Source organism: Anomalospiza imberbis, chromosome 18 (genome assembly GCF_031753505.1).
Source record: "Anomalospiza imberbis isolate Cuckoo-Finch-1a 21T00152 chromosome 18, ASM3175350v1, whole genome shotgun sequence".
Lineage (NCBI taxonomy): Eukaryota > Metazoa > Chordata > Aves > Passeriformes > Viduidae > Anomalospiza > Anomalospiza imberbis.
The window spans coordinates 12643744-12655004 of record NC_089698.1 but is presented as its reverse complement, the minus strand read 5'-3'; the positions used below and the strand labels follow the sequence as shown (position 1 = coordinate 12655004).

General features: G+C 60.3%; 1 protein-coding gene across 1 annotated transcript; it reads right to left on the bottom strand.

Moving 5' to 3' along the window:
• Positions 1-3212: 3212 nt before the first annotated feature.
• On the bottom strand, positions 3213-11261 carry CABP7 (calcium binding protein 7). The gene is made up of 5 exons (XM_068209180.1): positions 10506-11261; positions 6659-6802; positions 5214-5326; positions 4284-4437; positions 3213-4135 (listed from the first exon to the last, which is right to left on the bottom strand). The coding sequence occupies exons 1-5, from the start codon at positions 10612-10614 to the stop codon at positions 4008-4010; spliced, it is 648 nt and encodes a 215-aa protein (XP_068065281.1). The 5' UTR covers positions 10615-11261; the 3' UTR covers positions 3213-4007.

Sequence of the window (11261 nt, the reverse complement as noted above, 5' to 3'; positions counted from 1 at the left end):
AGTCCCTTCCATGGATTTTTTTCCCCAGTCAACATCCAAATCCTTCCCTGTTCCCCACATTGATTGGAGCTGTGCTTTGATCAGCCCCCAGGCCTGTCCCTGCTCCATGTGCTCCGGTCCTGGTGGGTTTTCCAGCTGATCCAGGAGGGGTTCTTTTACCCAACACTTCCAAACTTCAGGGCTCCCCAGGTCCAGCTTAAATTAGATAGAGTTGTCTGGGTAAGCTCTGGAACCCAACTGTAAATGAAAATTCCAGTGTAAAACACAACGCCCACAGCCTTTCCATGGTCTTCCTTGCTCCCAAGGAGTTGAGCTTCTCTGGAAGCAGAAATTAATAAAGCCAATAAAAGCTGAAAGGCAAGAGCAGGAGCATTCCCTGCTGAGCTCCAACCTGTCCAGGGGAAGGTGATAGGGGCTGCCAAGAGGGATTCGTTAAAGTTGGGGTTTTCCCACAAAAACTGCAGGACGTGTGGCCAACAGGCCGAGCCCGGCATCACCTGCAGGATGTCGTGGATTCATGGAGCTGTGTAACTCCCGGAGGGGAGGAGGAGGTTGGGAATTGCAGGATTTGTGGGGTGTGTGTTACAGCAGGTGGCAGGAGCTGACAATGCCATGGATTGTCCCAGTGGGGTGGGACACAGCCTCTGTGGGCTCATCCATGGGAAGAGGCTGCGGGAGGAGGACACCAAAGCAGGATGGGGCTGTGGCTCCTTCCCGCAGGGATGGCTGGTACCCGATCCCAAGGGATGCTGCAGGGATGGACTCACTGTCCCCGGGCTGGGGGTGAGGAGCTGCTGCCCAATAGTGAAGCCCGAGCCAAAGTGCCTTTGCTGGAGCAAGAGCTGGAGTAATTTATCGGGAAGCTTTTAGGGAAATGAGCGGCTGCTGGGCCCCTGCCAAGCGCAGCCCCGCTGGGCTCTGCCCGTGTCCTCTGGCAGCTCTTGCTGGGAGAGGGGGGGACGGGAGCAGGAGTGGGAATGGGGACAGCATGTGGACTGGGTGAGGACAGGACAGAGAGAGGCATGGACAAAAGGATTGGAATGGGGGTAGAGATAGGGTCAAGGATGGGGATTGAGGCAGGGGTGGAAATAAGCAAGGGAATGGAGATGGGGAGTGGTCAGGGATGAGGATGGGACAGGGATGGGGAGAAGATGGGGATGGAGATGGGATGAGGATGGGACAGCAGTGGGGATGGGGAGTGGTCAGGGATGAGGATGGGACAGGGATGGGGAGAAGATGGGGATGGAGATGGGATGAGGATGGGACAGCAGTGGGGATGGGGAGAGGGGAAAGGGACAGAGAGAGGAATGGAAATAAGGATAGGAGTGGGACTGAGGATGGCATTGGGGATGGAGACAGAGAATGGGACAAGGAGAGGGATGGGAATGGGACCGGGACAGGGGTGGAGCTGAGCCCATCCCACACTTCTTGCAGCACAAGAGCGAGAGAAACAACTGTTACCAACTTCTTCCCTTCCTATCCCAAACACTTCCCAGAGCTATGGAATCGCAGCCCTGCACCCCCCGCTGGGGTTGCTGCCACTTTTGCTCTGTTGTCCCCATGTCCAGGGAACCCGTGCAGGGTCCTGCTCCCTCCCACCTCCCCTCTCCCGCGGCAGCCCCCACCTCCCGGCACATTCCCTTTGTTTTTGCCTTTCCTGGCGGTCCCTTAATTGAATTATCCCGGAGCATCGCTGTTGCAGCAGCCGCAGTGATCCATCGCCTCTGCGGCAGAGCAGGGGCGCGGCTGGGACCCCGCTCCGGTGTCCCGCCTGCTCCGGGATCGGGAGCTGCCATTCCAAACCCGCCCCAAGACATCCGTTCTGCCGATTCCCATTAAAATCAATTGAGCAGCTTTGAAACGCTAAGCTTGGGGGATGGCGTTATTCCTTTTATCTAATTTTATCTAATTTTTTTCTTTTACATTATTGTATTTCCTGGCAAATTAAATTGTCTTGGTTTTTTTTTTTTCCCTTCTCTTATGTTTATTCACAGTGTCTATAATAGACCTGGTTAAAAATAAATATATATATATATATATATATACACACATGTCTCTGAGGCCACGTGGCTCCTTTGGAAATGCCAGTCCATAAAAAATCCAAACTTTCTACGGGAGATGGATGAAATTTCATTACGGATGCGGAGCCTCCCGCACTTTGCGAGGCAGCCGGAGTGATTTCATTGCCGTGGAGCACTTCCCATTTCCATATCTCATTTGGACGTTCACTTCAATTTGTTTGATAAATTAGAGGAGATCAAAAAAAGGCCCCACCCAAACCCCAAATCAATAAAATGCCATCAGTTCCTCCTGGCATCCCAAAAAATGGGGTGTCCCCCGCCCCGTGGTGCTGCAGGGTGGGAATTCCTATGCTGGTGCAAGGAAATGATTTTCCCCATGGGAGCAGCCAGGGAGGTGAAGGTGGGGATGTCCCAGCCCCAGTGTCCTGGGATGGGCTCCTCCAGCCCCATAATAGGGGAGCAGCAGCTTTGCCTGATTCTTTCCCAGCCCCAAGCACTTCTCCTGTTTTTATTTATTCCTTTAATCTCTTTGCCATTAAAAATGCATCGCTGGGGGCTCGGGGAGGGTGATCCATTAGGTGGGAATGGGCTCCCACAGTGCACACAGATGTGAGATTCCCGATGTCCCTCAGCCTGGGGGGGCTCACACTGGGGCCAGGCCTCAGTGGTGTAAATCAGGAGTAACAGGGTGCTACCCGCCACCAGCCTTGGGCCAGCATCCCCAGCTTGGCCCATGAATTGTGACCCTGTGGAGCCTCTCCCAGCGCCCCAGACTGATCCTGGTTCCTGCTGGAATTACTGTTAACTCAGGTGAAAACACTTCTGGGAAGGGGCTTGGGCTGAGCATCCTCCTCGTGGAGGCAACAACATTCATCAAACCAAACATAAAATATCAGGGCATGAGATGTGGAGAGGGGGATGAAACCACTGGGATCCATGGGAAGAGGCAGGACCTGCAGCAGGATCCACAGCTGGAGTGGGGTGGGGGACATGGGAGCTGCTGGGAAGGAGCAGGTCCCGCTGCCCCAAAGTTTAGGGATGCTCCAGCCTGTGGAGTCCTGGGGGTCACAGCCCCCCAAAGCAGTGCCCACCTCCCGTGCCAGGGGGACTCAGCAGCACCCACAGGTGCTCCCCGGGCCCCACCCCATCTCCCTCCACCCCAGCATCTCCAGGAGCCCCTGCAGCCCAGAGCGCTTCAGAAATCCCAGTTTTATTTCAGATCAGAAACAACCAACCAGGAAGAACAAAAAAAAAAAAAAAAAAAACCAAAAAAACAAAAACACCACCCCAAAAACCCCAAAAACTCCAAAGAATGAGAAACAGCCCCAAATCTGAACCAGTCCGTGCCCAGGTGGGTGCTACATACAGGCTGGGGGGTTCCGGGGCGTGCGGGGCTTCCCGGCCTCGGGGTCGCTCCGGCTCTTCCCAAGGGGGGTCGGCTCAAAGTGCATCAAGCAGGAGGTCAGGAATGACCCCGCACCGGGCAGGTGGGGAAACCGAGGCACGGCACGGGGACAGGGAGGGGCTTTGGGGGGGGTGGAATCCAGCCCTTGGCAGCCAAGTCCATGCAAACGCTCCCGGCTCTAGGAACCATCTCAGGCACGTGTATTGCTTAGGGGATGATTTGGTTTATCCTAAATATGAGCTCTAACGCTAGATCGGAGAATCCGACGGGATCCGCCGCCGGCCCGGCGCGGGGAGGGGGCTCACGGGGCTCCATGCACGTCACATGCACTCACGGGTCGGATTTTGTCTGGCGAGGGGGGGTCGGTGTGTCGGTACCAAAGTCTCCGTGCTCTGCGAGCAGCAGCGACGGCAGCGCCCGGCACGGCGGGGCCCCGGCGCGGCTCTGTCCCCTCGGCTGCCCCCCGCCCGGGGGGGTCACGTCTCTGGGCCACAGATGGATGTACATAGAGATATTTATAGATATTTATAGGTGTCTCCTCCTCGCTGTCGCTGCGGGTCCCCGGCGGCGGGGGCCCCCCGTTACTTCATCCCGCTGCGCAGCACCTGGTTGGCGGCGATGAGCATCACGCTGATGATGAAGGCGATGGCGAAGGCGCAGATGAGGCTCTTCCGCACGCAGGTCTGGCGGATCTGCTGGCTGGAGCAGGCTGGGGGTGGGACAAACACCGCGTTACCCCAATCCCAAATACACTCTCCTTGTACTAAGGGTAACCAGTGCTATCCCCATGGTTTGGCATCCCCGTGAGGGGTTTGGCGTCCCCGTGGCTTTTGGCATTCCCGGTGCCCGGCACTCACTCTCCACATCGACGGGGCACTCCTCGGCCGTGCCCATGTGGCTCTCCTCCTCCGTCATGATGATGTTCTCGATGTCCTTCATGGACAGGTGCTCGCAGAAGGTGTCGTACAGCAGCCGCTTCAGCTCGTCCACCGTCAGCTTCTGCATGTCACACTGCCAGGGACCGGGGGCTCAGGGTGACCCCATGGCCGGCAGAACAGGGGGCTCCGGGGTCCCCCAGAACCTTTGGATGTGGTGGTATGGGTGGATCACCCTGGAATTCTCTGGGAAAGGCCTGGTGTCCTGGTGACCCCCAGCAGAGCGAGGGGCACCAGAGGGTGCTGGCCCCAAATGTGGCCCTGTTTGTGACAGGGGCACAGGAGCTCAGGGGAGTGCACCCTGACACGGATCCTGAACCTCATCCTGATCCTGACCCTGACCCCAGTCCTGACCTTGACCTCAATCCTAACTCTGAACCTGTTCCTGACCCCAATCCTGACCCCAGCCCCACCATTAAACCTGATCCCAACCCTCATCCTATCCCTGACTCCAACCCCAACCCTGATCCTAAATATAGCCCTAACCCCGACCTTTAAACCAGTGCTGACCCTGACCCCAAGGTTTATACTAACCCTAAACTGGAGCCTGAGCCTGAGCTTGACCCTAACCCTAATCTTAAACCCAATCCTGACTCTTAAACCAACCCTAAACTTGTCCTTGACCCAGAGCCTGACTTTCACCATCGGCCCAACCCCAATTCCAGCCTTGACGCTCATCCTATCCCTGATCCCAACCCTAGCCTTGGCCCTGGACCCCTGGTGCAGGTTCTGGGGTGATGCCCCAGGAGGGACTGGGGGTGTCCCTGCCTTCCTGTGGGGCTGGGGTTGTCCCTGCTTTCCCATGGAGGACAGGGGTGTCCTGCCTTCCCGTGGGGCCGGGGGTGTCCCTACCTTCCAGAAGACGGTGTCAAAGTCGGTGCCGTGGAACTTCTCCGGGATGCCCGAGGTGGAGAGCTTGGGCCCCAGCAATGTCACAAACTCCTCGAAGTCCACCTGCCCGTCACCTGCAGGACACAGGAGTGGCCGTCACCCTCTGCCTGGGCATGGGGAACGTGGGACACTGCCCCTCCCAGAAGAGGCCCCATGGGTCATCACAGATCCCCAAAACCAGTTGGGGACCCCAAGATCAGCTGGGAACCTCCAGCAAATTTAGGGAACTTCCAACTTTGGCCAGGATGCCCAGCATTGGATGGGTTCCCAGTGCCAGCCAGGGCCCCAGAGCCAACTGGGGACACCCAGTGTGGACTAGAGACACCCTAATACCACCTAGTCCCCCCAAAATGTGATCTGGGACCCCAGTGCTGTCTGGGGAAACCGAGTATCATCCAGGACATGAAGATGAGCTGGACTCTGATTCCAGCTGGGACCTCAATGTCATCTGGAGTTCTCCCAGGGCTAACTGGGGACCACAAATGTTGGCTGAGGACACCCAAAACGAACCAGGGACTCCAACACTGGGTGGGGACCTCCAACAAAGTTTGGTGTCCCCAACACCAGCTGGGATGGTAACACTGGCTGGGGCCCTCAGTGCTGGCTGGGACTCTCATTGCCATGTAGAGACCCCCAGTAGTCACTGGGGACCCCCAATGCCATTTGGGCCCCCTTCCAATGGGACCTGGGAACACCCAGTGTCACCTGGAGCCCCCAGTACTGGTTGGGGAAGCCCAGCACTGTCCAGGACTCTGAACAACAGTTGGACCCTGAATTCCAGCAGGGAGCCCGGTGGTGGCTGTGACCCTGGTGGTGGCCATGACCCTGGTGGTGGCCGTGACCCTAGGGGTGCTTGGTGGCTGCTCTTGGCCATGTCCCCTGGCTGTGGGGACGCTGGCATGGGGCTGTCAGGGCAGCACTAACGATGAGTAACGAGGGGAGCGGCGTCTTGGCAGTGCTGCCGGAAAGGCTTTTAAATGGGGGAAAAAAGGAAAAGCAATAAATTAAGGAGCTCTTTCAGGTCCCTATGGGCAAGGGAGGGGTGGGGACAGGGTCACGGTGGCAGCGAGTGCTGGAGGGTGGTGGGTGATGGGTGCTGAGGACACGACCCAGGGTGCAGGACCCACCCCTGGGTGCAGGATCCAGCCTCAGCAGTGCGGTCCCAGCAGGTTTAGCAATCCCACAAACATCCAGGATCCTTAAATCATCCCAAACAAAGCTGCAGTGGCAATGATGATGATGATGATGGATGAGCGGGAGGCTCCAGCGGGAGGCAGAGCCTGGGTCAGGCTCATCCCACATCCCGTGTCGTGTCCAGCACGTGGGGTGGAAATACGGGAGGATTGTGTGTTTCTCCCAGCTGGGGATCCCGTCCCTGTCCCCATCCCGGGTTGCCGGGGTCCTACCGTCCATGTCGAGGCGCTGGATGATGACCTCCAGCTCCACCTCGTTGGGCATGTACCCCAGGGAGCGCATGGCCGTGCCCAGCTCCTGCTTGGAGATGAACCCGTTGCCATCGCGGTCGAACACCTTGAAGGCTTCCCGGATCTCTGTGGGGGGAGCAGGAATGAGTCCGGCTGAACTTCCCGCTCCAGCACCCACAGAACCCCTGTGGGGATCCCACCTGCCCCCCCCGGCCAGCGTGGGATCCCCAACCTGCCCAGCAGGGTCCCACCTGCCCAACAGACCCCGAATAGTTGCCCCAATTCCAAGCACCCGCTCGCCGCACCCACCCTGCCCTCGCTACTGCCACCTCCGAAACTGCGGCATTCTGCCCTAAAAACACATCCCTGGATGTGCCTGAGCTTGGGGTGCCACCAGGTGGGCACTGCCGTTGGGGGCATCCCCACGGTGCTGCAGCATCCAGCCGGGAACATTCCTGAGGATCCATGGGGGGCTGGGGACTGTCCCATCCCGGGATCACGGGGTGGGATTGTGCCCCATCCCATAGTCTTAGGGTGGGTCTGTGCCCCCATCCTGGGGTCCAGGGGTGGGTGCTGGAGCTGTGCCACTCTTCACACAAAAAAAAAATCCCAAATCTTGATGAAATTGCTGCAGTGTTCAGCCCTGTCCAGTGCAGAGGAGGATGGAAGTGGGGGGTTTGGGGGTTTCTGGCTCAACAGGAACTCCTGGGATGTGGGGGAAGATCCTTGCAGGATGGCAGGGAGATGCTGCAGGGAAACTGAGGCATGGCCTGAGTGCCTTGACTCCACCCCACCTCTTGCCGCACTCAGGACTCTGCTCCTTTTTGGGGCAGTTTCTGGCTTTTTGATGCCACCTGATGTGTGAAGCTGGAACCAGGCGGATGGAAAAGCAGGACCAGGGAATTTGTGCTGGGGGACAGTGGGAAGCCAGGCCAGGATGTTGGTGCCTCTTCCTTCTCCATGTGACTGCCAGGGGGATTCGTGCTGGAGGATCCAAGCAGGAGAAATGGGCTGTGAACTTTGGGTTTGGGGCAGAAAACCCATATTGGGTGACAGTACTGACTCCAAGTGCTTGGGAACACCCCTGCCTGGATGGTGTCACATCAGTGACGTCTTCAAGGTATTTTGGGGGAGTTTTGTGAGATTTTGGCCTGTCAGTCTGAGCTTCTCCAAGGCCAGTGTCCCTGCCTGGGCAGGGAGATCCTCCAGCTTCTCCCTGTGCTCCTGGGGGGCCTCACTACACTCCAGGCACCCCCAAAATTAATCCTTCAAGGATGCTCATCCCAAAGAGCTCCAAGATAGCTCCTCATCAGATGGTTCAGGATGTTGGGGGACACGCAAGGACATGTCCTGACAGTGGCCAGTGGGGTCCTGGCTCCTCATCGAGCACCCCCTGCCCCAGCTGTGCCCTGAGTCTGCTCAGCCCCAGTGTGAAGCTGTGTCAGCATGTCACCAGTGTCCCCAAACCAGGGGGACAGGAGGAGGTGGGAGCCCGTGGGTGTCTGGCACCTTGTGGGGTCCCCCTGGGTCTCCCAGCACTGCCGTCGGTCCCCGCTGCCACAGGTGGGTGCTGAGGGGACACGACACGGGGACCTTGGGGACTGGGTGAACTGGGACAACGGCTGGTGCAGGGACACGGGGAGTGGGCACAGGGACACCACAGAGGGGTGTGAGCACACACGGACAGACACACGGACAGACAGCTGCAGGCCTCACACACACCCCACTGCAGCGAGGCTGGGACACCCCTGGCAGTGACACTGGGGCTGTGCACACACAGACACACAGACAGACACATTCCTTATGGTGATGCTGTACTGGTGTCACACACCAACACCCTGCAGGGATGTGCCCGGGTGTGCAAACACACACACACAGACACACAGACACATGGACACATGGACACTGTGCGTGCACACACAGGGACACAGCCAGAACCACGTCACAGTGACGCTGTAGCTGTGTGCACACACACCTTGCAGTGACGCATGCGAGTGTGCAAACACACCCCAACACCTCAGAGCGATGTGCTCGTGCGCACACACACACACACACACACACGTGCACTCACAGCCCCCGTGCAGGGACGTGCATGTGCAGGGATGCAGCACACCCTGACACCTCGCAGTGATGCTGTACCTGTGCGTGCACACCCCGACCCTTGCACAGATGCACCTGTGCGTGTGCACGAACACACGAACACCTTGCACCGAGATACTGGTGCATGTACACACACACTTCCCTTGCAGTGGTGCTGCACCTGTGTGTGCACACACCAACACCCGGCACAGCTGCATTTGTGCAAGTACCCACACACAGACACACACACAAACCCCCTGCAGTGACATCCCTGTGCCTGCACACCCACACCCCCTTGCAGTGGTGCTGCACTTGTGTGTGCACACGCATGGACCTGCACAAACACATCACGGCGATGCTGCACTTGTGCACACAGACACACAAACACCGTGTGCGTGCACACAGACAGAACCCCATTGCAGCAAAGCTGTGCTGGTGTTTGCACACACACACACACGCACACCCCCCGGCACGTTGCAGCGACGCTGTGCTCGTGCACAGGCACACAAACACCCTCTGCAGCAGGGCTGTGCGTGCAGCCCGTCCTGCTGTGACGCTGTGCGTGTGCACACTCACACAAACACCTCCTGCAGCCAGGCTGTGCATGGGCACACACACGTGCTGCAGTGACACAAACACTGGCCCGGCACAGAGACTGGCACAGCCACACACACAGGGACACCCTGCAGCGAGGCCGTGCACGTGATGTGTGAGCACACAGATGTGTGACCACACAGATGTGTGAGCACACAGATGCGTGACCATACAGATGTGTGAGCACATGCACACACACACAGCCCCTGCAGTGAGGCTGTGACAGGCACGTCAGCACACACGCACACCCTGCAGAGCTGCACACACACACACACACACACAGCCCTTGCACACTGGTGTGAGCGCCTGCTTGGGGCTCCCAAATGGATTTTGGGGTTCTCCTCACCCCCAGCCCTGTGGCTCCCTGCCTCAGTTTCCCCACAGGGATGCCGAGGGCTCCTGGTTCTGTGCTGGGCCAAGGGCGCTCTCCCCAGGCAGAGTGGGGACATGTGTGGGGTCACCCCCCGTGGCTCAGTTCCCCCCCAGTGCCGGTCTGGAGCCGGGGGTGCTGCACCCCTTTCCCCCAGGTTCCCCAGGGACACCCCAAAGCCGTGCACCGCCAGTGCCCGTCCCGCCGCCCCGGCAAACTTTTGGGGTGGAAAAAGCCATTCTGGTGGCAGCGAGCTGAGCTCGGCCCCTCTCATCGCACGGGTGGGCAGAGCCCCGCCGGCCGCTCCTCCCGGCCGGAGTCCGGTGACACCGGGACTGCGTGGAGCTGCCGTGACCCGGGGGGTGGCACGGGTGACAGCCACCCCTCGGGTCCCCCGCGCCACCAGCCACTGTCATATTATGACAGCGGGGAGGGGGTGACCCCGCCGCGCCGCGGAGGGGAAACCGGCCCCCCGCCACTATCGCCGGTCCCTGCTGTGTCATATTGCCACAACCGGGGGCCCGGGACCCCCGCACGCCTCCTCGCTTCAGCCTTCCTCCTTCCCCTCCTCCTTCTCCTCCTCCTCCTTCTCCATCCATCCGCATCCCGCTCGCCCTCAGCCTCCCCACGGCGCCGGGGGAACGCGCACCCCGACTCCCCCACAGCCGCATCCCACGGGATGGACTTCCCGGTCCCCCAAACCGCCTCACCCCGCAAGCCCATGGGATGTCCCCCTCATCCCCCCTGATCCCCAGGCAGCCCCCGCAGCCCCCCGAACCCGCTCACCCTCCAGCTCATCCTCGGGGATCTCCACGGGGCGCTGCTCGGCGAGGATGTTGGGGACGGTGTAGATCCCCCGGTACATCAACGCCGCCGTCACCGGGTGGAAAGGCATCTTCGGGGCTCCCCAAAACCCAAAGTTTAAACCCAAATCTCGTCGGGTAGAGGGGGGGCTCCCCCCAGTCGGTACCGCCGGACGCTAGTCACAAGTTGCCGGTACCCGCCGCCCCCCGCCCGGTACCCACCGGCCAGGGGGGGCCGGGGCGGGCGGGCGCTCCCCGTCCTCCGGGGCCGGCGGCGGGACGGGGCTGGCGGCCGAGCCCCTCACCGTGGAGTCAGGGCGCGGGGGGGCTCCGCTGGGGGCGGCCCGCTTCCCCCGCGCACATGCCCTCCCGAAGTGGAAACGGGAGGTGAAAGCATCCAAGCCCCGGTTAAATCCCGGTGGAAGCGGCGGCGGCGGGGGGGGACGGGTCTGGCCATGCCGCTCGGGGCCCCCCCTCCGCCCCGAGCCCCCCCAGCTCCTCCCGGGGCCCCCCTTCCGCCGGCCCCGGGCCGCTCACAGCCCCCGGGGAGCCGCTGCCACCGGGCCACGCTCCCCGGTGGGGCCCGGCATGGCGGGGCCGAGGCTGAAGGCGGCCTCTTCGTCTTCCTCCTCCCTCCTCCTCCTCCTCTTCTTCCTCCCCGCCAAGTGTCCCGGGCAGGCCGGGGCTCGCTGCCGCCGCGGTTCAGCCCCCGCCGCGCACCCGCCGCCCCCCCGCCGCC

Coding starts and splice junctions, on each gene's coding strand:
- CABP7 (XM_068209180.1), bottom strand. CDS start 10,614: ATGCCTTTCCACCCGGTGACGGCGGCGTTGATGTACCGGGGGATCTAC. Junction 5,327..6,658: donor CCAGCGCCTCGACATGGACG/GTAGGACCCCGG, acceptor TGTGTCCTGCAG/GTGACGGGCAGGTGGACTTC. Junction 4,438..5,213: donor TTGACACCGTCTTCTGGAAG/GTAGGGACACCC, acceptor GGTCCCTGGCAG/TGTGACATGCAGAAGCTGAC.